At 34.5% G+C, this 27,866-nt stretch overlaps 1 protein-coding gene across 3 annotated transcripts in view; it reads right to left on the reverse strand.

The window, feature by feature from the left end:
- Nucleotides 1-27,866, reverse strand: part of GRIA2 (glutamate ionotropic receptor AMPA type subunit 2) — a 153,281-nt gene that overhangs the window by 53,305 nt on the left and 72,110 nt on the right. For all 3 annotated transcript variants that reach the window (XM_021699027.1, XM_021699026.1, XM_021699028.1), the window contains exons 4-6: nucleotides 15,771-15,967; nucleotides 11,754-11,807; nucleotides 6,238-6,399 (exon numbers count right to left, since the gene is read on the reverse strand). In XM_021699027.1, the coding sequence (XP_021554702.1) occupies nucleotides 6,238-6,399; nucleotides 11,754-11,807; nucleotides 15,771-15,967 (413 nt within the window). The remainder of the gene's footprint in view (nucleotides 1-6,237; nucleotides 6,400-11,753; nucleotides 11,808-15,770; nucleotides 15,968-27,866) is intronic.

Here is a 27,866-nt window from a genome sequence, read left to right on the forward strand (position 1 = left end):
CTTTCTTTCTTTCTTTCTTTCTTTCTTTCTTTCTTTCTTTCTTTCTTCCTTCCTTCCTTCCTTCCTTCCTTCCTTCCTTCCTCTCTTTCTAGATTTTGGGCAATGACCAAGAATCAACTAGAGCCATTAAAAAAAAAAAAGCAGTATTGGAAATACATTATAAACTTGTTTATTCACTTGTCTTAATTTCAAATTTAATTGCAGTCTACCCTCTGCAAAAGAGGTGTCTGTGATAAAGCTATTTAAGCTTGTTGAATATATGCCCTTTGAAACTTCACTGCATAAAGTCACAATATCTTCACAGAAACTCAACATCAATGGAGCAACAGGAACTCTCATTCATTGCTAGTTAGAATTAGCCTGGTGATGGGTATTAAAGAGGGCACGTACTGCATGGAGCACTGGGTGTTATATGCAAACAATGAATTATGGAACACTACATCAAAAACTAATGATGCAGTGTATGGTGATTAACATAACATAATTAAAAAAAGAAGAATGCAAAGTGGTACAGCCATTTTGGGAGACAATTTGGCAGTTTCTTACAAAACTAAACATACTCTTACCATATGATGCAGCAATTGTACTATTTGGTATTTACCCAAAGGAGTCAAAGCCATAGGTCCACTCAAAAAACAGTGCACAGATATTCGTGGTAGCTTTATTCATAACTGCTGAAACTTGGAAGCAACCAGGATGTCCTTCAGTAAGTGAATGGTACATCCAGGTAATGGAATATTATCAGTGCTAAAAAGGAGTGAGCTACCAAGCCATGAAAAGACATGGAGGAACCTTGAATGTATATTACTAGGTGAAAAAAAGCCAATCTAGAAAGGCTACATACTGTATGATTCCAACTATGTGACATTCTGGAAAAGGCAAAACTACAGAGACAGTAAAAAGATCCATGTTTGCTAGGAGTGAGAGGAAAGATGAATAGGCAGAGCACAGAAGATTTTTAGAGTAGTGAAAATATTCACTATGAGACTATAATGATGGAAGCATGTTATTATACATTTGTCCCAAACTATAGGATGTACATTAAGAGTGAACCATAATGTAAAATATGGACTTTGGGTAATTATGATGGCAATGTAGGTTCATCAATTCTAACAAATGAATCACTGTGGTGAGTGAAGCAGATATTGGAGGACGCTATGCATGTGTGGGGGCAGTGGTATATAGGAATTCTTGGTATTTTTTGCTCAGTGTTGTGGTGAACCTTAAACTGCTCTAAAAAAGTTAAATCGTAATTACAAAATTAAAAAAAAAATCAACATCTTTAGTAAGCACACATTTCCAAGGGTGAGAAAACCAGCTCTGTTGGCAAGAAACCAAAATTAACATCCTTTATTATTCTTTATGAGTAATAAAAATAATTTTAAGCCACTGTGAAGAAAGACTCTTCATGTGAAAGGAATACATTAAAAACAACATATTTTACCTAAACTATCCAGATTGGCTACTGACCCTGACTGAGTCTTGCTTCAGGACAAAGACTTTTACATTCTGAAACTTTGCATTCACTTAAGCACTCAAATTTTCAGATAAAACTAATTAGATTCATCAAGATGGAAAAAAGATACTCAAATCAAAACATTGGCTTTGATTCACCCGTCAGTAGGTACAGACTTTCTTAGAGACAGGTCTTTTATTTTGTTGGTTGCATAAATTCCTCCAGAACTCTCCCCACTTCCTAGGAATCGTCTAACAAAGTGAAAATTCCTCATCTTTTATAATCCAGGAAAAATAAACAAATATGTTCCAAGATATTTTAGGATTTGATTTCGATATCTGGAGTTAAGAGATGACTGCCTGCAAGTCACTACAATTTTTGGGAGACAGAGGAACCAATTGAGATGTCACAGATTCAGCGAAAATTAGAACTGTTAGTATATGTTTTATTAAGTGCCTAAATTAGCACTTCACCATAATCATGGAATTAGAGATTTGGGAGAAATCTTACACATCACCGAAACTTATTCCCTTTACAGATGAAGAAATGTGGAAATGAGATGAATCCAGATATCCTGCATTAGTATTACAAATAGTAGTAATGCCTTTTTACTTTTAATGCTGTAATATACGTTTAAATAGTACAATATATTATTTTTTCAATTATTTTTACCAATATCATAACTTCATTTTATTTTTTATTATTTCTTTTATGTTTTTAAATATTTTACATATTTATCTGACAGAGAGCGCTCAAGAGAGTGTGAGCCCAGGGGGTGGGGGGGGGAGCAGCAGAGGGAGAGGGAGGAGACTCCCCGTTGAGGAGGGAGACGACATGGGACTCTATCCAAGGATCCTGGGATCATGACCTGAGAAAAGGCAGACGCTTAACCGACTGAGCCACCCAAGTACCCCCAATGTCAAAATTTTAATTTATGGGCTTATTTCAACCATTTATATACTTTCCAAGCCATAGAATATAAGAAACTAAACATGTCAAGCCTTTAGGCTATTGTGTGACAAAATACTTTAATATTAGGAGTAGGGATGCCAATGTGTCAGCAGTGGTTTTGGTCAGTTAAAATGTTCAAGAAGCAGAATTAATTCTATTAAGCCAGCAGGGTACTATATAACGCACAGCGCTAATTACTGAACTGAAAAAGATGACGCTATTTTCAGACAGGCCTAATAACTCTCTTAGGACAGCAATTTAAAAAGTTTGAGTCTGCGCTTTAAGTCATTTCCTGACTGAAATGAGATTCTGGTGGGAAAACCATTATTTAAAGTGCCACAAAAATGTCAGTCACGGTCACGCATCAGTGTTGAATCCCTCAACTTCGGCAGAACAGCAGAACATCACAGACACAGAAATTGAACTAAGGTTCAGATTGTCAATATGACAAGACAGAATGGATAGCTATCATCTTGCAAGTTGCTGAAGACACCGAAAACACTGAAAATATATCTAAAAATAGAAATATTTGTAAATTATTTTTGAGAGAGTGGCAAATCATCTTTATTATCTGCCACGTTTGAAACATTTTTTAAGGAAGGTAAAATGGTCACTTTAACTGTCTCATTTAAATCTAGGTGCCATGATGGTTCAGGTCTGATGACTAAAGTCATCCTACAGTTCATCAGGTAAAATAACACTACTTTTCTGCCAGGACTGAATAAAAGGACATAACAAATGTTAGCACAGAAATTTTAACCAAATTTCAGAGCAATGATAATTACTTTTTTTTCTTTCTCAGTGATTTGTTATTTTCAAAGGGTTTCTTTATATTTTTCATTTCAACCAATATCTACTGTGTGTGTACTGCGTGTAAAGCACTGTAGGAGATAGGGGTCAGGAGGCAGACTGCCTTTCCGAATCTTGTTTTTAACCCACAGATACCTTTCAACTGAATTTATATTACTATATAATGAATGGCTATGATTTCTGCAATAATTTTTTTGTTTACAAATAAAGAAATCTGAAATAATTGGCAATTGTAGCAAATCCATTGATTTCCCTCCACCCTGGTGCCATCACCACGGTTCAAACAACCATGATCAGTTGCATCGGCTGCCTGGATTGTTTGTGATCTTCCTAAAAGCTCACCTGCCATCAGATGTACACCCTACAATCTATTGTCAGCAGACAATGTTGCAAAAGGGGGGTAGCCAGTAATCTTCCTGTATCAAAACCATGATAATCACTTTCTTCTGGTAGTTCCTTAATGCTCTCAGACTAGAACTTTGTCATTTCTCTGACATTTAGAACAGTGCCAGCCTGCAGAGTAAAAACTCAATAAATATGTATTGAATGGATAAATGGATTGATAAATGAATAAAGAATGAATGTTGCCTGAAATTAGCAAATTGGTGAGTCAGATTTAAAATCTCAGTACCATGACTCTAGAGTTATTTTTTGTACAGAGTATAAGAATGAATAAATCTAACATTTGTAATTTATATTTTGTGGTTATTAAAATATGTGAAACATTGAAACATTTATATTTTACTTGTATTTATTGAATAAGAATGATTTTAATTAAGAAACTATGGAAGCTTTGTTAACTTTTGGAGGAGACAAAAACTTTAAAACAATCATTTATTTAATATTCCTACAACTTGAAATAATTTATATTATTTCCAAAGCCTAACCATGCAGAGAATTCATGTAATGAATTGCATTTTTACAGATTTTTATGCCTGTAAGTTTTTATTGTGGTGATAACAAAACGTGATTTAAATTATCAGGCAATGTACCTGGTACAGTCAATGACCCAAAGACAACATAGAAAGAAATAATCTCATTAGGAAATATTCTTGCTTTCCTTCCTTAAACGGATCATATATCAAAGATATGCTACTTGTTTATATTAGAAAATACTATATCGTCCCCCAACTAGTTTTTCTTCCTTTCTTCTGCCCATGGAACAAACAAAAATCGTGAAAGCCCTGTCCTGTAATTCCTATCTTTTATATCTGTTGACATTTGAAGAGCCTTATCTCTTGGTAACTCCCATAAAATGTTCATCTCCCATCCAACCCAAATATTTTAAATTTTTACAGCGGAGAAATCAAAACAAAACAAAACAAAACAAACAAACAACAACAACAACAAAAAAAAAAACAGAAGAAAAACTACAGTTTCCTGACTCTGTCATGCTCTTGTATCACTTTGAGTCTGTGTACAGGCTCTTTTCCCAGCACCCTCCCATACTTTTTCTCCTGCTCAACCACGTGCAAAGCCCTGCCTAGATGCCCCACCTCTGGAGAGTCCTCCTTAACATCCCTTCCTCCATACTGTCCTAATCATATGCTGGGGGGCTGGCATATTTTACACGCATCATTCTCTGTTACGTTTGCTAATTGACATGTTAGTCTCCTCCATTCGACTGGGGATTATCAAAATGAGATTCTTTTTTTTGTTTTTGTTTTTGTTTTTGTTTTTTAAGTGCTACAGCAGGAAGGGAGCAAGCTCCCAACAGAGTGAAATCTAGAGCTAGGTTTTGGTGAAAATGTTAACAGAATGCATTGCTAGATCTCTCATACCCCAAATTTGCCTTGCATTTTGTTACATGACCATGCACTTCAATAATGATATGACTTCCATGAGAAAATAGTCATCTCATTTTGCTCTCATCCTTCTCACAGTAGACAGCAATGGTAGGAACACGATGACTAATCGAGTATTCAAAAGGAACATGTTAGTTCTATTTGGTGATGAATGCCACATGCAATCTTCATCAGAAAGCTTAAAAGGCACCACCTTGGAATGGATGGAACCCTGAAATTCCACAGAATGAGAGCAGCAGGTGGAGACACACCCTGACACCAATGAAAAGACTAGATGTCCATTTGTCTTCTCATCAGCTTTGCTACCTGAAGGTACCCCTACAAGCCCACAGTACTGTTATAAACCACGTACATGTTGAGTATCAGTCAAGGTCACCAAACAAGAAGTCACCTAGTTTTGAGAAAAAATGAACTCTGGGCTATTCTTTAACATTCTATGAGATGCTTTCATGAATTTAACTTAAAATTAACAGGATCCATTTATATACCCAAAAGTAGAGAATTCAATGCTTTTAATCCTTACCTAGGGCCAGTCTCACAGTCAGACACAAATTAAAAGCCAAACAACCATATCTTTTTTTTTTCCATTAGGTGCAGAAAACAACAATGACAAAACCTCTGCCTGATGTATAAACAGGGAGAGCAACTGAAATAACACTATCCCTGACAGGTTCATACACAATCTGCTTGATGATACACAAATAAACAAACAAAATCACTCTGCATTTGAAATGCTTTGCAATTTTTGCTCTTACTTTTTGTAAGTCTAGTTTCATAAAGAATGTGATCCTCTCATTCCACTTACTCTATGATCCACTCTTATCTCTGCTGTCAGTAAGGTGACCAACAGAAGGGAAAAAGCCCTTCTTATCAACAGCAGAAACATTTAATATTTAGTGGTAAATATATGCATGTAGGTGTATGAATAATAAAATATGTTGAATAAACAAGGGAAGTCCAAACCCATGGAGAATAAAAGATGAGTCCGGGCATTGCTCATATCAGAATAGTGCACTGCATTTAGAATTCAAAGATTCCTTGTTTGATTGCATAAAGCATTTATTGTTTTTAGTTACTAAAACAAATTAAGATTTTTATCTTCTTCCTAGAGTGTCCCAGAGAACAGGCTACTTGTCAGCAGTTAGATATGGATAGATAAAGATACAGATATGTAGACACAGATGTAAATGTACATATTAGTAGATAGAGATATACCTTAATTGTAGTTGTGTGTGCTCCAGGGTATTCTTTTTCTTCCAGTGTTGACCATCTTTCTATAAATTTGGATACCAGGGAATCATCATAGTCCACTATTTGAAATCCAGAGACGTTTGCGCCTCCAAACTGAATTTTTAATAGGTCTCCATCAGTAAATCCCTAGACATAGAAAACGTATGTCAGGCTTTCCTGAGAATCAAAGAGAACTTAACATTTACCAAATAACTCTATACATTGTGGTTTTACAAATGTCAAAGAACACATGAGGGATAAAAAGCCTAGAGTAAATGTTTGTGTATTTACAGCCAATATTCTGAACCAGTACCTACTGCCATCTTGGCATCACTGTGGATCTTTAATCAATGATTTTTTATTGATTGTACTCACATAAAAGCTCTCTATTTTATTGAGAAATACTGTTATAAGTATATATATATATATATATATATATATATATATATATATATATATATACTGGTTTTATTTATTCAATCTACAACAGAGCACTACCATAGAGTTAGAGATACTCAGTAACATAAAGCTAGTTCCCAAGAGCTACAAAATGGTAAGCAAGTTATTCCTATTTAAATTGTTCATTCTCTCAGGTGATAAAACATCTTTAAAAGGAGAATGGAAAGTACTAAATGCCTAGTCATTATTTGAGAACAGTCAAATAATTTCATATTAAGTATGCAACTTAATTTTTTATAACATATATGAAAGTTTAAAAATCAATCACTTGCATTATTAGAATGAATTCAGTCATTAGTAAAACTATCATGTGGTGCTTCCATTGATTTCAAATATTGTGCTGTCATAAATTCTATCTCAATTTGAGAGTACATTCTCTCAAAGATGAAATCACAATTTTAATAAATCACAATTATAAATATTTTTACTTTATACATTTACTCCTTATTATTCTGCATAGGATTGAAAACATCCCTGAATCCAAAATACAGGAGAATCTTTTCTTTGTTATTGATATTAAAAAACATATTTTAATACTATTTGTGTGAAGAAGGATAATTACTTTGTTATTAGCTCATTATTTTGGTTTTTCTTTTCATTAAAATAATGCAAATAGTGCAAGAATATATAGAACAAAAGTCACAGCTTTTCTGCTCTGCCCCACCCATGCTCCAGTTAAGCTGCTTCAAAACAATAAATTTCAGTAATTTATGTTTTTCATATATTTACCTCCATATTTCTGTATGACACATTTTCACTATTCTTTCTTAATTTATCCATTTTAGATATTTTTTATTGAGTTTCTGCTTATGTCAGATGAGTATGTAATTCATTCACATTTACCTGTTCACTCATTTCCATGTTCATGGTTTTCGTATTTATAATTCTATTATTCAGAACAAAGTCAAATAATGTGGTAGGACTGCATTTTCCTTCTTTCATTTTTTTTTTTTTTTTAAGAGAGAGAGAGCACAAGTTGAGGGGGAGAGGCAGAGAGAGAGAGAATCTTAAGCAGGCTCCAAGTTCAGCACAGAGGCAAGGCTCGATCTCAGAACCCCGAGATCATGACCTGAGTGGAAATCAAGAGTCGGGCACTTAACCAACTGAGCCACCCAGGTCTGACGTTAATAATTGCTTCATTTTTTTTCACTACTATAGTTTTCTATATACCTGTCCTTATTTTTCTCTAGTTGCTCCATGAGAACTTTTCATGTTTATATGAGTAAATTATTTAAGTAATATCAAACACATCAAGAAATCTGTTTCTCTTTTTTCTGAATATTTAATTGGCAGGAGACCTTCTGAATTGGTGCCTCTTTCCATCTCCTCTGCAACTGTTCCTCTGGAGTGTCCATTCACCATGTTTCTGACTTGTTCGCCCACTTCCTGGATCACTATTCTCTCATGTTTTACTCCCTTCTTCTTCCAGAGCCCTCAATACTTTCCTCAGACACATTGGAGGTAAATTTCTTGAGACACTGAATGTCTCAAGATATCTTCATTTTGCTCTGACACTTGATTATTTTGGCTGGGTACCGAATTTTAGGTTGAGACTCTCATAATCTGACTTTTATTGTTCCTATTGAAAAATACAATGTCATTATTTCTAATTACTTTTTTATGTGACCTGCTTCATACTCCTCTCTGCCTCCACCTCCCACCTGTCCGAAACTTTTAAGATCTTCTATTGATCTCTGAAATTTCATGACGACATTTTCTTTGAAACATGAAAGAAGTCTCTCTTCTTTCATTGTTTTGTGTACTCAATGGGCATATTTGTGTCATTGAGTACTGGGAATTTTTCTGAATGCTCTTTGATAGTCTCTTTCCCCTGTCTTCACTATTCTGTCTTTCTAGAATGCCTAGTATTAAGATATTGTAACTCTTAGATTAAACATCTAAGTTCCTCACAAATTCCCTGCACACACCACTTCATATTGTATTGTCATTTTGTTACATACTCTAGAAGATTTTTCTTAACCTTATCATCAAAGTCATATAATTTTACTTGTTATTTTAGAAAAAAAAAAAAAAACTTCCCATAGGTCTTTCTTATTCCCTGAGTTTTTTTTCTTTTTCATAACATACTTTCTCTTTTTTTAATTTAATTTAATTTTATTATGTTATGTTAATCACCATACATTACATCATTAATTTTTGATGTAGTGTTCCATGATTCATTGTTTGTGTATAACACCCAGTGCTCCATTCAGTACGTGCCCTCTTTAATACCCATCACCAGGCTAACCCATCCCCCCAATGCCCTCCCCTCTAGAACCCTCAGTTTGTTTCTCAGAGTCCATAGTCTCTCATGGTTCGTCTTCCCCTCCAATTCCCCCCCCCTTCATTATTCCCCCTTCTTTATGGATAGTTAATTTTCTTCTCTTTCTCTGCAGATACTCATTACAATTTTAAACATTTTTATTGTGTTTTCTGCCTGCCCTGTTTCTGTTTATTTATTCATTTATTTATTTGTTTGTTTTGTATTACATCCTTCATGGACCAGACTTTTCTCAAATGCCTGATTCTCTTTGGCTATTTAACACCTAGACACTAAAACATTTCTTGGAATTTCCATGTGCATGAGGGAGGCTCCTTGACAAATGTGCTTCACTGTAAGGTAGGCAGGTGGCGATGGATTGCAGTACTTTCTGTCCATATCTATGGGTTGAAGAAATGAGAACTGGATCCCTTTATGACCACTTCTTCATCACTTTATGTAAAAATTATCCTTTTAAATGCTATATCAGGAACTTAATCACAATCTGTGTTTTGGGAGCCTAATCAAGCATTACCAATTCCTGAGGAAATTCATCAATAATGGTATCTGAGGACTTTTCTACCATTTATAGCCACCTCCTTTAACAATCATTAGACCCTGGACAGGGAAAGGGGGACATCTCAAACCAAGAGTTTGGAAGATGAAAGCTCTTCAACTCTGAATGGCATTCTTCAATTTTAAATGTCAGTGAAATTTTCAAGCTCTAAGTTCTCAGAAACTGCAGCACTCCTCAGATTCTTTGAACTTACTGATTCACTAGAAGTTCCATATGGTGAAGATACCAAGTATTCAGAAATGGAAAAGCAGAATTTGAATTCAGATAAAATACTAGGTATGTTCCTCCCTAGAAGCATGACAGCAGCAGGCTCTTGTTTTCTATTTTTTTTATTTTTTTTACTTTGGTCATCCGTACATTTCTTTCCTTTTCATAGCATCAGATATCAACTCTCAAATTGATGAGCCAACTTCTGTCATTATTTCTCAATGTTCCAATATAATCTTTTCCATCTGGACATTTTTAAAGATCACGAGGCTTTCAATGTGGCTCTGTGTTGTTCATCAAATGGCACAACTCACACAGGGGACTGACTGTCCAGGCTGTTCTTTGCACAGAATGTGGCTCTGAAGAGAGTGAATACAGAGCTTCATCTATTTTAACCCTTGCTTCTCTGGTAGGGGGTCATTTAGGATCTATAATATCATATTAATGGATAAATTCTAATGAATTTTATAGTAGTTAGCAATTTCATTGGTAAACAGAAGGTTTTTTCTTTTTTTTTTTAAAGATTTTTTATTTATTCGACAGAGAGAGATACAGCGAGAGAGGGAACACAAGCAGTGGGAGTGGGAAGGGAGAAGCAGGCTTCCCGCTGAGCAGGGAGCCCGATGCGGGGCTCGATCCCAGGACCCTGGGACCATGACCTGAGCTGAAGGCAGACGCTTAACGACTGAGCTACCCAGGGGCCCCGGTAAACAGAAGTTTTATCTGAACAATCAACTTCTACTAATAACATGCAGGTTTGAGATTTAATATTCTAAATCACTGGTGCCACCTTCTAGTGAAAACAGTATCTATCAGTTGTAAAGTTCTTTTTTTTTTTCCATCATTACTAGAAAGAATGTCTTCTGATATAACAATCTAATATTCCAGAAACCACCTACAGAAACAAATCTACAGGGGTGCCTGGGCTCCGTGGGTTAAGCTGCCGACTCTTGGTTGGGCTCAGGTCATGATCTCAGGCACAAGACCTCAAGCCCCGAGTAGGGCTCCATGATGCTGAGCGTAGAGCCTGCTTGGAGTTCTCTCTCTCCCTCTCCCTCTCCCTCTGCCCTTAGCCTCGTTCCCTCTTTCTCTCTCCCTCTCTCTTTCTAAATAAACAAACAAACAAAAGAAAAAAAATAAAGAGAGAATTCTACATTTGGGTAAATATGAAACCTTTTCAGAGTCCTATTATGCTATTTAGAATAAGCTCTCATTTTTTCCTTCCTTTTCTCATTATCTTCCTGAGTTTGGGGAGGGCAGTTTTCTCAGTCCAGTAAGATAATACTTCCTCAAAGAACATAAACTTTTGCAACGGTAAAGGCTTAAGGTCATTTTACTACTGATCTGAAAACTATTTTGAAAAAAAATATCTAACAATAATTCTAAATTGGCTCTGATTATACTTAAGAGAGGGAGATACAACTAACCAGTTGGATGTTCAGTATAATCGTAATTTGACAGAAATCCCAATGAAAAAGTGATCAGCTACAGGGATTTAATTTCATTGTGTTGCTTACATATTAAATAGAAAATCAGAAATAAATAATAATATATTAATATTCTTGACATTTGCAGCTTTAATTTTTCACTGATGTATTCTCCCAAATGTGCATTTATTTCAGATACTATATTTACTAAAAACTTTAAAGGAATGCACAGAGGGAAAAATTATAAAACACTGTGATAGTGAGAAACAAGAGGAAATTTGAACAACTAAACTTTATATATTTTTGAAAACTTTTCCATAATTAAATATGCCTTCTAAGACAATTTATAAAGTTTGTCAAATATTTCTTACATCACTTATAATAGGAAATTGATTAGAAAATGTAAAGTGAGAAGTGAGTCTAAAACACAAACTCAGAAAAATATTATCACTTCTAATTGATCAATATAATCAAGATATGTTTTTAAAAATAACACTGATAAATGCTGGTCATTCAAAACTATTTTATAAGTAACTCTATTAAAATTATAAATATCAATTAATTCACCTACCAGATTTGCAATGATATAATGGTAACCTTTAACATGTTTTCCAATGGTAATAACCTAACAAAGATAAAGAAACAATTATTTAATACATGCAAATAATATAAATTAAAATTATTGATGTTATGACCCAATTGAGGAAAAAAGTGGAATTTTATTTTCTGATATTCTATGATGAGTCCTACTTGACAAAATACAATTATCAAATCCAGAGAATATTTCTCTCAAAAAAAAGTAACAATACATTTTAGTGCTTTATAAATGCTATCTTTCAAGGAGTCAATAACTGAACAATAATTACTTCAGTTTAGTCAACAGTGAAAATAAGGTCACAAGATTTTAAGAAATGTAAAATGAAAAGAATATTGAATCCATAATGTCACAATTTTATTCCTACAAAAGCTATTTTTCTAAAACATTAGACAGCTGAAACCAACACCTGAGATTTTATATTCACACATCGACACTCAAACTTATAGTAGAACATAAATTTTTAAAAATATTAATAAGCATATAATTCTTATATGAATCTATAAAATAATATTCCCATCTTAAGAGTCTTGAAATGTTTGCAATTTAGTTCAAATGAACATTTTTATTTCCAGCTTGAGGCAGCAAAACATCAGAGAAGCTAATCTTTCTCCACAAATCTAAGTCAAAACTCAAGGGCAAGGTAAATATGGTCGTCTTGGTAATGCTCACGACAGTTTGGGGCATTACTGAATCAATGTGACTTTTCACTGATCTATAGCAATTCAAGAGAGTAAACATTGGTGAAATGACCTCACTATAGTCCTAGTACTTAGATATTCAAATATAATTTTTATGTTTAATAGAACTGCCACACCAATAGAAAGCATGAAATGGCAGGGCTGCAGACAAAATTTCAAACCATTAGCCTCATTTATCCAGACAAAATTTCAAACCATTTCCCTGATGACACAGTTTTGATGGCTTCCCATTGCTTGTAGCATAATAAACAAAATCCTTAATTTATGCTACAAAGTCCAATCATCTTGCAAGCTTCTCCAGACCCTCTTTTTCCATTCTCTATACTAGAGTCTCATCAGCCCTCTTTCTAAGTATTTTTGTACATGAAAAGGCTTCCTTCCATCACCTCAGGACTTCACATATTCTATTTCCTCTGCTTGGAAAGCTCTCTCCACCACCATATCATTTGTCTTATTAATGCTTCAGGCACAAGGAATCTCAGCCCAATGTTACCTCCTGGGAAAAGACTTCCCTGACCTTCCCTTATCCCAGACAAAGTCAGGTACTCCAAAGCAATGCATTTAGTTAAATAACAAGGGCAAAAATCCTAGGAAAGATTCCATCAAATGCCCCTTTGATGTTAAGTGATAGCTATTTAGAAGAGAGTTAGGGCTTATATCATTTTCTAACCTATTTTTATGTAATACAACTAAATCGCTGTTTCCAAGAAAATGAACCCTCTGTATTGAAAGGAAAATTGTGAAGAAAAGATGTCCTTCTGCATGAAAAATATATTAATTAGCATCACTTGAATTGAGTTGATTATGTCCCTCATACTTCTACTGACATCTGTTGATTCTGCTTACTGTTCATTCTACTTTCTGAATCATGTATGTCTTCCTTCTGGGAATTAAAAACAAACAAACAACAACAACAACAACAAAATCATATAAATGGTGCTAGCAGTAGTTGAGTTTAGCGTTCACTGAAAGAAAGGGAGGGGATATGAAAATTTACTAGCTCTGCCTCCTACATAGGAATTCATGTTGACCATACTATCACATTTTTGCTTTATAATAATCATTAACATTGCACTAACAATACTAAATTTATATTGATTTCTAAATGTTTCTGATGGCTGAGTCCTTTTTCCCACCCAATCACAATCAGAAATAAGTAACTCCAAGGATTTGTTGAATGATAAAATACTCATAATCAACAAAGATTGATTCTCTTTCTAACTTTAAGCTATTATAACAATAAAGTTTCATCACCTCTGTTCTCTTATAAGTATTGATAGAGTGAATAAGTAAATAGTGTTTCCTTTTCTTGAAATGTACTTCAAGTCCACTTTTTGCTTGGTAAACTCTCTTCCTTAAAGGTCTTCCATGATCTCCTAATCTAAATTTTTTTCATAACATCTCGTTCTCTTCATTTATATATATATATATATATATATTTATATATAAATATATATATATACCATCATTATAATTGCATATTAATTTCTGTAAATATATCATAAATATTCACCTTAATGGGGTTTTGCCTGTTTTATTTAACATTACTTTCTTGGATCCACCACAGTGCCTGTCTGGCAAACAGACACTCAAGGAAATTTATTGAATGAGTAAATGAACGAACCCAAGCCAGATAAATGCTGCCAGTATATGAATTTCTAACTTGTAGTACTACAGTGTGACTTGTAAAATTTATCTTCCCTTCTAAACATGGGTTAATGGGGGTACAGATCCCATTCTTCCCTTTCTTTGCATATTTAATTCTAGACACAAAGGATGTCTGCAGTTAGTGTTTGCTGAATGATGCAACCAACCATTGTACACACTCATTTAACAAATTCAGGAGTGTCTTTTGAAAATACAATATACATGTGCAAACTCTCTGTACCTTTTGAATGGATGTCCATATGGACATTTAATCATCATATATTTGTTTCAAAACATTCCATTCCATATATTCCCAATTTCTCCATAGTTTCCCTCTTCTAGTTTTGGAAATAATTATTTTCATATAGACATTCACCAACATTTGTTATGATGATCCATGAATACATAAATTCTTTACAAAAAGACTAATAACTATTATTAAAATTCAGTTTTAATGAGACTCTCCTATGAAATTCAAATGAGTTGTTGAGGTTCACATTTGAACACAAGACCTTCAGGTTAAAAACAACGTTAACTTCATCTCCTGAGACAGGAATCAAGATTTTTCCACGGAAATGTTCACCACTCTGGCAAATAACATTTAGCTCTTTCTTATAACAAGTTAGTTTTATCCAGTTATTTAATATTTTATGCAAGATCCATTTTGTATGTCTTAGGGCCTGTATTATTACATATCAATTAAAGCTGCATCAACATTCGTGTTTGCAAAATGCTTTGTGTTATACAAATTAGTGAATTAATTGTCTCCGCAAAGCCTAGAAAGACCTAGAAATGCATACTTAGCTGCATATTTTTCTTCCAGTCCTATATTATCCCAAGGAACTAGCAGCCACTACACACACACACACACACACACACACACACACACACACACACACATTTATCAGCTGGGAAAAGAAGCAGATACCCAGTGAAGCAGATCTTAACTCATTAAATCATGATGCTGCTTCACCAACATCCCTGGTCACTTAACCTATGTATATAATATAGTGGACCTTATTTTTATCATTAGGATATTACTGAATGGCTGTCCTATCCTAAAAGACCTTAAGTGGAATCAAGGTGGTATGGTAAGCACAGATAAAACATCCTTATGTCCAGTAAGCTTCTCAAACATCAAACACAGACTATGTCTCTCCTACATACAGGCTTTCTCTGAAGACTCAGATGCATTCAGACAATATAGGCTTAATGTTCCATACCGTGCTCTAATGTTTGACGTTCTCCATGTTTTGCCATGAACTACTCACGTTTCCCTTAGAACCCCAGCCTTATTTTCACTTAATTGGTGGCTATTCCTTTATCTCTAAAAAGTTCAACAAGTTAAATTTTAAATTTCCAACTAAAAATATCGAAGTTTAGGGCAATGCTTACCATATAAAACAGAAGACTCAATAGTTACATATTTAATATAGTTAATGATTAATATGATGTGTCAGCATGATTGAAGACCATCTGCTATTGCTAACCAAAGCCAGAGATATTTTAATTGATGATCTTTGCTGCATCCTACATAAACCATAAAGGAAGAACTGCGGTTCAGCACCTCACACAAATACTGCAAATGCTGACACTGCATGCACATTCTATACTTGGTGCCATTAGAAAACAGAGAGTAGCCAACCTGGTCTACGATGTCGTTTACTTTATCCCGTTCACAGTCTAGGATTACACGCCGTTCCTTTTTTAACTCCAGATCTTGAAAAAGTGATCGGTATGTCTCATCTTTCTTGTCATTGTTAATGTTTCCCACATTGATAGCAGTCACTTGCCATTTCTTTTCAGCAGCAGAATCCAGCACAGCTTGCAGTGTTGATAAGCCTAGGAAGGCAAAGAAAAATGATGACTGATAAAAATACTTGAATAACTCAGAATTACATTGTGAAATTGACAGCAAATATATTTTTAAGGCTGATATTTTTGTGCAACTGAGGGGATGTTGACTCCTCTAAAAAGCTACAATGATGATCTTTATCAACATTGATTATTTCCGCTTCACATCAAAAACTCTTTTATCTATATGCTGTTGTTCTGATGGCAAGAACCATGGTTTGGGAGAAAATAGTCTCCCCTTCTTTCAGCTCTCTCAGCTGTCTTCTTTCGGATATTACTGAAGAGTAATGTCTGTGATACCTTTGGTTAAAGTGAGATCCAAAGACATTACACACATTTCTTTCTCTTACAGAATGGGAAAGACTGTTTCTTTACATATGACAGTCTATCATTTCATATTAACATCCTCAAGAGGTTGCAAACATTTTCAGGGAGACAAATGTACATAAGTCTCTGTGAGCATACGAGCCAATAATCTCGATGAGGCTATTATCTTTCCTCCTATTGTCTTTCAGTCGGCAGTTGTTTTTCCTCAGCCTTCTGTCACATCATATTTTTGTTATCGGGACTGATCCCATAGAGATTAAAATGTTCACCTATTAGCCCAGATGGTAACAGTTAGTTTTCTAGCTCAGATTTGTTACATTTACTTAACTTTCCAAATGTAAGACCCATTTACTATTTATCAGTAACTTTGCTTATAGCATCATACAACTTAGAAAATTTCTTTCTCTTTTTAATAAAAATACATTACCTTATATGTAGGATTGAGAAGGGAAACAATTGGGGAATTTATTACCTTAAGTTAAATCTGCAGTTTAGCACTTGGAAAAGCAGTACATAAACTTGTCTTCCATATTACTTCAATTCTTCACAGCCAACCTAAATTCTTCATTTCTATTAATAACTTAGTGAACAACACAAAATCTGGGCTCCAAAAAGAATTCAGGACTCATCACATCATCTTCTTGATTCCAGAAAGTCCTACATCTTTCTCAGAAGAATGCTGATTTCTTTTTGCCTATAAAATGTGGGATTTACCTAATGTGATCACACTGCTCTATAAATTTTATTAATGTGCTACACTTTATTTCAATCTATTTACTATGGCAAAAACACGTGCTTCTAAAAAAAAAACTATCGAAGCTGGAAAACCATTATTAAAAATTGGATTGATTCAATACTGGCCAAGAGTATACAAGATTAGCCTAGAATGTCTTGTTATACAAAATGCAAGGAAGCTCTCCAAAACTATCAGCCTTATGTCAAAAGACTCAGGAGCCAATGTGATGAAAATGATTTTAAGTAAAGATGAGGCAATTTGGATATCAATAAGAATAATAACTGCAAAAGACTTAAAATATATAACATTTTAAATCCATGAATTCTTATTAATATCTAACGATATAAACTGCCAAAACTGAAACAGCAAGAAATAGAAAACTTGAACAGACTGATAACCAGAAAAGAAACTGAATCAGTGATATTTAAATATATATAAATATCTGGTTGCCTTTGAAGGATACTAGGAGCTGAGTTATTATTTTGAAACTGGTAAATAAAGGAAAAGAAACAAGCATTTTCCTGCCCTTCCTATATGAACTATACTCAGGATAACTAATTAAGACAGCTTTTCCTTTTTGGAAAGATTCCATCTAACAAATGATGAAGGAATATAGATTAAGAATTACAACCATCCTGTAACACCTAGTGAATTAATGAATCAAGGTAACAATCATTAACTGCTGCTAAAAACACAGAAAGAGAGATGACCAGAAGTTACATGTCTCTAAATAGGAATATTTAACATCACCTATGGAGTATTCCTGCCAAAAAAAATGAACATGAATCTTGCGAAGCTTCTAGATCTAGCTACCAATTTATAAGGAATATGTAGCAGAGTAATATGCTAAATACCACAGTGTTGAAATCATCAAATTGAAACTCTACATATGTTATTAAAGACTTAAGAGATATATTAACCAATTGGGAGATAGGGACCTCATTTTTATCTTGATTCAAATAAACTGTGGGAAAAAAATGGATGATGATATTATTGAATTACTATTAATCTGCCTGCATATGATAATGCTATTGTGGTTATGTTGAAAACAAGAGTACTCTTTCACAACACAAACTGAAATATGTACAGATGAAATGACATGATGGCAGGTATTTGTTTCAAAATAAATGTGAGGGACAAAGGGATATAGATAATTACAGGATTCCTTGCATATTGGTCATTAACAAAGCTGAGTTAAGAGTCCTTGGGGGTCTTCATACTATTCTATTTTTTTATTTAAAATATTTCATTATGAAAATTGACAATATTTTTATTTCAAATTGGGAAGTTGAACCATAAATTGAACTTAAAGTGAAATTTGTTTTTTTGGCAAAACAATAATTGTTTCCTCTGTCCAGTCATGTAACAAAAACATGGGCTACACAAGAATTTCTCAAGAGAAAATTTAAACAAGAGACCACATTTCAGGGGTGTCTGGCTGGCTCAGTCGTTAAGCGTCTGCCTTCGGCTCAGGTCATGATCCCAGGGTCCTGGGATCGAGCCCCGTTTCAGGTCCTCTGCTCTGTGGGGAGCCTGCTTCTCCCTCTCCCACTCCCCTTGCCCATGTTCCCTCTCTCGCTGTGTCTCTCTCTATCAAATAAATAAATAAAATCCTTAGAAAAAAGGAGAGAGACCATATTTCATTGTAAAAAAAATTCTATTAATGATAAAATTTCTTTTAAAAACATCAAGGATCACCTATGCTTTCCATTAGGTATAAGTAAATCTTTCCATGATATAATTCAAACACTTTTCCTGTTTTTCATCATCAGTGAAGAAAGAACATACAGCTGGCCATCATGATCAATTCAACAGTTCTCAAAGTGCTTGAAAACAGTTATTAAATCTATCCAGTCTTCTTTCCTGAGTAGGAAAAAAAAGCTAATTTTCTAAACGTCTTTCACTATCTAGGTCCTACTTTTCTACATTCTAATCTTTATGCAACTAACTCTTCCTTGTTACCTCCTTAAAAACATTATATCCATGAATGATCTTCCATATGTTATCCCCATATTGTCATATAGCACTGGGATTCCTTTCTTCTAGGCCGAAATTATTTTTGTTTTTATTTAATCATGAAGTTTACCACATACTAAAATTTCAAGTGGTGATGTTCTTGATATTCTATTCCATCTCTCAACATATATTACAAGAAATTTTAAATATAAATAATGATTTGTAAATGGGTTTCATCAAGTGATATTTCTATACCTAACATTTATTGTCAGTTCATCTTATCAAAGAATATGGAGATGATATATTAAATTTATAAGAATGCATTTAAAGAAGTGGTTGAGTTTTCAACTAATTCATTCTATGTGTCAAAAATAACTCACAGTTGGTGTGGATTTTCTGTTATTAAAACTCTCAGAATTAATGTTTTGTAACCTATGAAGCCTAGAAACATTACATCCATTAAGAAACTAAATAGCTCAAGTGGTACAATATCAGACTTGATTAATTTAGTGCCATCAGAAGACAATGAATAATATTAAATCATCTCCTAGGGACAGCCAGAAGTAACTCACAATCCATAATATAGTCTGACTCATGATTAAAGAGATTGCTGTCCCAAGCTTAGTAATCCATATTCTTAGATTTGTTTTCTTTTTTTCGGTTAATAGTAACAGACCTCTTAGTCTCTCAACTTGCTTTGTGTTTTCCTCACAACTAAGAGTTTTGTATTAATTTTGGTTACTTTAAAATTAGCAGATCATTTTAAAAATCACTGAAAATACATGTTACAACTATTGAGGTGAAATTAACCTCTTCAAACCTAACACAAATTCATGTTCTTGGTCTCTTGGTACCACATTCTAATTAGGGGAAAAATATTACTTGAGATAATTACTCTTTCCCTTCCACACAAACGGGCATAAAAGTATCTTCATAAATACCTCCATCCCTTAATCAGACTATAAACTTGTATGGACAGTGGAAATTCTTTTTTTTTAAGATTTTATTTATTTATTCATTCATGAGAGGCAGAGAGAGAGAAGCAGGCTCCCAAGGAGCAGGGAGCCCGATGCGGGACTCGATCCCAGGACCCTGGGATCATGACCTGAGCCGAAGGCAGACGCTTAACCATCTGAGCCACCCAGGCGCCCCGACAGTGGAAATTCTTTATAAATATTGGTATACTTCAAGTTATTAGTAAGTGGTAATTATTCTACTGTAGTATCTATGCTATATCAGGATATTTGAATTATAACAGAGACTGATTTCTTATTACTGAATTACTCAGAACAAAGAAAGCTTGAGATACGCAGTTGTTCATCTACAAATAGGAAAAAAAAAAGAAACAGAAAATTACCGATTCCTCCTAATCCATATATTTAAAATACATTCTAAAGTAACTCAAGAATTACAAGATCTAAAATTAAGTTCTAAGCTCTAAAAATTCTCAGGCTTTTGGCTAAAATAAAGAACAGCTAGACTATGTTTTGTTGAATTACATTACCAATTCAAGTACCTAACTTTTGCAAGGCTAGTTATAGTTGTATAACTTATTTGTGAGCTGACAATCACTTAAAACTCTCCCACCAGTATTTCACAGTTTCATCTTGAGTTAGTGTTAATAACACTGTGAGAGAGTTATAGAAATGCCATCAGCCTAAAGACAGGTAAAGTTTAAGTGTTTTAGTTTGTATATTAGTGGGTGGAATTAAAAATGATTACTGCAAAGAGGTATATTTCATTTAGACCACTTCTTTCTTTTCAAAAATATTTTCTTAGTTTCATTTAAAATTCACTGCCCTTATTCATCTTTTAGGCACAGAAATTAATATTTATGATCACTAAATCATGGCAGCATGCCTAGGCAGATTAACATATATTTCCCTTATTGACTTTCTCAGGAACATCTGAAAAGAAATTTATAATTTGGAAGTATTTTTATTGTATGAATGATTTGTTCTTGAAACTGGAATCAAAGTGCCTTCCCTTCAGGGAACAAATAGTGTGGTTCAAAATTAAAATCAAGACATAAAGATATAAAGCATTAGTTCTGGTTTTACTTACTGTCTATAGAAATGTGTTGTCTTACCTTATTGACATTGAACCAATAAGTAAGAAACACATTTTGATTAATGTCTTGGTTCAAATTTAATACATAAAACTATATTTAATGCATTACATAGGTAAGTCCATTACTCTATAGTTCCAAATGTATTGAAGATCTATCTACCTACTGTCTATGAAGTAATAATATGCCTTTAGGAAGAGCACTGGGTCATCAAGGAGTGGCAGGCTGCTGCAATATGGCTTGGATAAAGAGAAGATGTGGTCCTAAAACATCACAGTCACCAAATGAACATTTTCAGCACTCCCTTCATGGGTAAACTTGAAATAGAAGAAGATGAACTCTATGAAGACCAAGGTGAGTCTATGTCCTCCCTTGTTTATAATTGGGACATGGACTCCTGGACTTGTTGCTCAGCATTTTGATGGATGGTGGGAAGGAAGAAGGGTTTAAATGGCAGTCTTAGTTAGGAGCAGTGCAATAAAAAAGCATAGAACATTTTAATTTTTTTTTCATCCGGCTCATATTTGGGGCAGAATGTTAGTGAGCCATTTTCAAGCTTTGGCCATGCTGCTCAAAAGAACATCAATTAGTGTATTTATAAATTGAAATTTAACAATATAGGGATGCCTGGGTGGCTCAATTGGTTAAACGTCTGCCTTTGGCTCAGGTCATGATCCCTGGGGTCCTGGGATTGAGCCCCGGGTCAGGCTCCCTGCTCAGTGGGGGAGCCTACTTCTCCCTCTCCCTCTGCCCCTCTCCCTGGCTTGTGTGCTCTCTCACTCTCTCTGTTTCTCTCTCAAATGGATAATAAATAAAATCTTTAAAAAAAACAGTATGTTTAATTATAGACTCTCAGAAAAGTAAAGATTATTAAAAATTGAAAAAAAAAAACTGTATGCCAACATTTTGGACAACCTAGAAGAAATGCATAAATTCCTAGAAGCATATAAACTACCAAAAGGAAACAGGAAGAAATAGAAAATTTGAACAGACCAATAACAGGCAAAGAAATTGAGTCAGTAATCAAGAAATTCCCAACAAATGAAAGTCCAGGACCACATGGCTTCACAGGATACCAAATATTTAAAGAAGAGTTAGTACTTAGTCTTCTGAAACTATTCAAAAAATAGAAAAGGAAGGAAAACTTCCAAATTCATTCTATGAGGCCAGAATTACCTTGATACCAGAACCAGATAAAGACACCACTAAAAAGGAGAACTACAGGATAATATTCCTGATGAATATTCTCAGTAAAATACTACCAAACTTAATTCATTAATACATTAAAAAAAATTCACCACAATCAAGTGGGATTTATTCCTGAGTTGCAAGGGTGACTCAAAATTCACAAATCGATCAATATAATACATCACATCAATAAAAGAAAGGATAAGAACCATTTGGACAATTCAATATATGCAGAAAAAACCATTTGACAAAGTACAACATCCAGACATGATAAAAACCCTGAACAAAGTAGGTTTAGAGGGAACATACTGCAATATAATAAAGTCCATCTATGAAAAATCCATACTAACATTATCCTTAATGGGGAAAAACTGAAACATTTTCCCCTAAGGTCAGGAACAAGACACGCATGTCCACTCTCACTACTTTCACTCAACATTGTACTGGAGTCCTAGTCACAGGAATCAGACAACAAAAAGAAATACCAAATTGGTAAGGAAAAAGTAAAACTTTCACTATTTGCAGATGACAGATACTATGTATAGAAAACCAAAAAGACTGCACCAGAAAACTGCTAGAACTCATACACGAATTCAGTAAAGTTACAAGATACAAAATCAATGTACAGAAATCTCTTGCATTTCTATACACCAATAATGAAGCAGCAGAAAGAGAAACTAAAAAAACAATCCCATTTAGAGTTGCACCCAAAATAATAAGATACCTAGGAATAAACCTAACCAAAGTGATGAAAAACCTGTACTCTGAAAACTATAAAACACTGATGAAAGAAATTGAAGATGACACAAAGAAATGGAGACATTCCATGCTCATGGATTGGAAGAACAAATATTGTTAAAATGTCTATACTACCCAAAGCAATCTATACACTTAATGCAATCCCTACCAAAATACCAACAGCATTCTTCACAGAACTAAAACAAATAATCATAAAATTTGTATGGAAACACAAAAGACCCCAAATAGCCAAAGCAATCTTGAAAAAGAAATGCAAAGCTGGAGGAAGCACAAATCCAGACTTCAAGTTATATTACAAAGCTGTAGAGATCAAAACAGTATGGTCCTGGCACAAAAGCAGATATACAGATCAATGGAACTGAACAGAAAATCCAGAAATAAATCCACAATTATATGGTCAATTAGTCTTTGACAAAGCAGGAAAGAATATCCAATGGGAAAAAGACAGTCTTTTCAAAAATGGTGTTGGGAAGACTAGACAGCAACATGTAAAATAAAGAAACTGGACCACTTTCTCACACCATACACAAAAATAAATTCAAAATGGATTAAAGACCTAAATGTAAGACCATACAAATCCTAGAAGAGAACATAGGCAGTAATTTCTTTGACCTCGCCCATAGCAACTTCTTTCTAGATATGTCTCCTGAGGCAAGGGAAACAAAATAAAAAATAAACTATTGGGACTACATCAAAATAAAAAACTTCTGCACAATGAAGGAATCAATCAACAAAACTAAAAGGCAACCTACAGAATGAGAGAAGATGTTTACAAATGATAAATATGATAAAAGGTTAGTATCCAAAATACATAAAGAACTTATAAAACTCAACACCCAAAAAGCAAGTAATCCAATTAAAAATGGGCAGAAGACATGAACAGACATTTCTCCAAAGAACACATATAGATGGCTAACAGACACATGATAAGATCCTCATTATCACTGGTCATCAGGGAAATGCAAATCAAAATTACAATGAGATATCACCTCACCCCAGTCAGAATGGCTAAAATCAACAACACAAGAAACAACAGGTGTTGGAAAGGATGTGGCAAAAAAGGAAACTTCATGAACTGTTGGGAATACAAAGTGGTGCAGCCACTGTGGAAAACTGGATGAAGGTTCCTAAAAAAGTTAAAAATAACCTTATGATCTGGCAATTGTACTGCTGGGTGTTTACACAAATAATACAAAAATAATAATTCAAAGGGATACGTGCACCCTTATGTTTATAGCAGCACTATTTACAATAGCCAAGACATGGAAGCAGCCTAAGTGTCTATCTATTGATGAATTGATAAGATGTGTTATGTACACACAAAGAATGAAATCTTGCCATTTGCAACCACATGGATGGAGCTGGAGAGTATAATGCTAAGCAAAATAAGTCAGTCGGAGAAAAACAAATACCATATGATTTCACTCACATGTGGAATTTAAGAAAACAAAACGAACAAGCAAAGGGAAAAAATAAGAGAAAGAGAGAGAGACAAAGCAAGAATCAGACTCTTAACTAGAGAACAAACTGATGGTTCCCAGAGGGGAGGTGGGTGGGAGGATGGGTGAAATAAGTGATGGGGATTAAGGAGTGTACTTGTTGTGGTGAGTACCGGCTATTGTATGGAAGTGTTGAAGCACTGTATTATACACCTGAAACTAATATAACACTGTATGTTAACTAACTGGAATTAAAATAAAATTTTTTTAAAGTTGAAAAAAAAAACAAAAAACCCTTATAATCCATGAGTGGCCAGATCCAGAGAGTGCCACATCAAGGACAGACCAAATTGTTTGAAATTGAAGCATGTAGAGATATACTGGGAAATGAATTCATAGAATGTATTTCTAAAGCATGCATAGCAATTTTTTTATTACTGCCTTAATTTTCATTGCTTTGCCATCATATTACATTTTAAAAAGTTCATTCATGCATTTATTGCATGATTGTTACTTTTCTTCAGCCCTTAACCTCATACACTTCAAGGAAGTACCTCCTTATTTAGTGTTATGTGATTATAAGCATGCATCTTTGTTCCCTTAATTGGATAACAAAATCCCATTTCCTTGATCCAAGTAAAACACTATGTAAAGATCAAGTCTTTTACTAATATTTTGAGTCTTACACACTTATCTCTGAAAATAGTTTCAGATCCAGTGTAACACTGTTCATATTAAGACAGGAGCAGCTATTTGATAATACCTTGAAAATGTGTCCATAAGGCCGTTTTTGGCTTTAATATATAATACTTAACTTTAATATATAGTACTATAATATTCTTCTAATATTCTTCTCTCAAAAGATGAACTTAAACCAAATCAACTTGTACAATTTCATGACTGGAGATTATCTCATCACTTCAATTTCATTTAATATTTCCAAAGCATGTATTAATAAAATGACTTCAAAATGTTTCATATTCTTTTCACAAGTACATAAACTCATGCATCTTCACCTGATCATCTCCCAGAGTTTTTCTTCAGTACCTCTCTTCAAATACTAGAGTTTCTCTTTTTCTATTTATGGCCTCTGTTGTCTATATGACTTTTCCCAAAAGTTCATGTTCACCTAGAGGGAGTCACACTGAGGGTGAAGTATGTCCCTAAAGAAAAATGCCACCTTCGACTTCGTCAAACAGAATTCATCTTCTGATCCTTCAACTTAGCCAGCAAGATTCAGGTTCTCATATCATCTCAAACTTAAAAAACACAGATGCTTAACCCTTATTAATACTATTTATTCAATATCAGCTCTGTTCCAGTATCATCTTAAGTGCTGTGTGTACAGTTAGGAACTGGACACCCAGTGTAATGGGTACTGCCTGGACATTGCGTTCCTGGGGCTTATACCCAGGATACAAATAAAAGACATAATGTTTGGCCTGTTTGACTAAAACTGTCCCTGGAACATAGTAGGAGCTCAATAGCAGTTCTTGAGTAAAAGAACAAATACTACTATTAATTATAAATTGTGATAAGTACTATGTAGGAAAAGAGGAGACTTCTTTGTGAAAGAATAACAGTATGAAACGCAGCTCTGTGGAAATGTTCTGTAAGCTAAGACGTGAAGGAGGAGAAAGAACTAGAGGCGTGTGCAGAGATTTGGGGTGAAAGGGTTTGGTTTGGTGCATCTGGAGACAGTGAAAGAAGGTTAGTTAGATGGATTTAGCTTAGTGAGTGAGCAGGACAGTAGCATAAATTGTCAGGAACTAGAACTTAGAGCCATGTTAGGGATTTTCAATTTTATCTTCATTTTAATGAGAAGTGTTTTAAGCAGAGGAATGATAAGGTCAGAAAAGCATTGAAGAGAATTTACACATTGCAGCTGCTTTGTGGAAAATGGATTAAAGAGAAGCAAGTGTGGAAATGGAGAGGGGAGAGAAGGAACATGTGGTGGTGGCCTGGCCTGGAGCAAAGACAATGAAGAAGAGGGTCCAGAGATAAAATATATTTGCGTGGTAGAAATCACTGCAACAGGATGCAAGGGTGAAAGAGGCATTCAGAATACTCGAAGACTTCAGGCTAGTTTTATTAATGTAACAGAGCTCTAATGGAGTTAGCAGAGATCAGGAGGAAAGCCTATGAATAAGCTCAGTTTTGTAAGCCTTTTATCACATTAATAAGAAGTATGCTTCGGAATCACCCAGCACATTGCAATCCATATTTTCTTTAAATGGTTCTGTTTTAATTTTTCATTCCTCGTAGGAATAGCAAAGCTCTCCCTTCTCAAAGCAGGGGGTAGAAGTTGTTGACATAGCAACTTTTTTCAGCTTGTAGAGTGCTGACAGGCTTTTCCACGGAGTATTCTCATTCTGGGAGGACAGGGCAGAGAATTAGACACCTAGCTTGAGCACTCCAGATGGGATTGCTGCAGCAAATGACTACAGACTAATCAATGGTGAATTGACTGACAGCTGGCTCTCTTCTTGTCTGCCCTTGCAGGTTAACAAGGTGCCCTATCTTGGTAGAAACAGGCTTCTGGGTTTCATTTGAACCTTTAAATATTCCAGGAAGCAAGCTGCTGAAGGAAGCCCAGTTTGGTACTTAGGTACTCTTACAATAGTGGTTCTTAATCCTTTTGAGTTTGGTTATGGGTACTGTCTTTAGAAAAATACATATGCAAACATGTGCACAAAATGTTCATTCAACTTTAGTAAGTACACCCACTGAGGACAAATCATGGACCCAGGAATAGTTAAGAACATCTGAGATTCCAAAGAAAATTAAAACACTAATTTGAAAAGATATATGCACCCCTATGTGTACTGCAGCATTAGTTACAGTAGCCAAAATATGGAAACAGCCCAAGTCTTGACTAATAGATGAATGGATAAATAAGATGTGGTATATATACAATGGAATATCACTCAGCCATAAAAAAGGATGAGATCCCGCCATTTGTTACAACATGGGTAGATCTAGAGGGTATCATGCTAGGTGAGACAGATGGAGAAAGACAAATACCACATGATTTCACTTATATGTGGAATCTAAACAACAAAACAAATGAATAAACAAACAGAATCAGAATCTATTTTTAAAAAGCAGGACGAGACCTATACATACAGAGAACAAACTATAAAATACAGAAAACAGAGAATACAGAGAACAAACTGATGGCTGCCAAAGGGGAGAAGGGTGGGGTGTTGGGCAAAATGGGTGAAGGGGAGTGGGAGATACAGGCTTCCAGTTATGGAATGATAGGTCTTGGGAATAAAAGAATGTGGTCAGTGGTATTGTAATAGTGTTGTATGGTGACAGATGGGAACTACATTTGTGATGAGCAAAGCATAATGTACAGAGTTGTTGAATCACTATGTAGTACACCTGAAACTACTGCAACATTGTGTGTCA

The sequence above is a fragment of the Neomonachus schauinslandi genome, chromosome 2 (assembly GCF_002201575.2).
Source record: "Neomonachus schauinslandi chromosome 2, ASM220157v2, whole genome shotgun sequence".
NCBI lineage: Eukaryota > Metazoa > Chordata > Mammalia > Carnivora > Phocidae > Neomonachus > Neomonachus schauinslandi.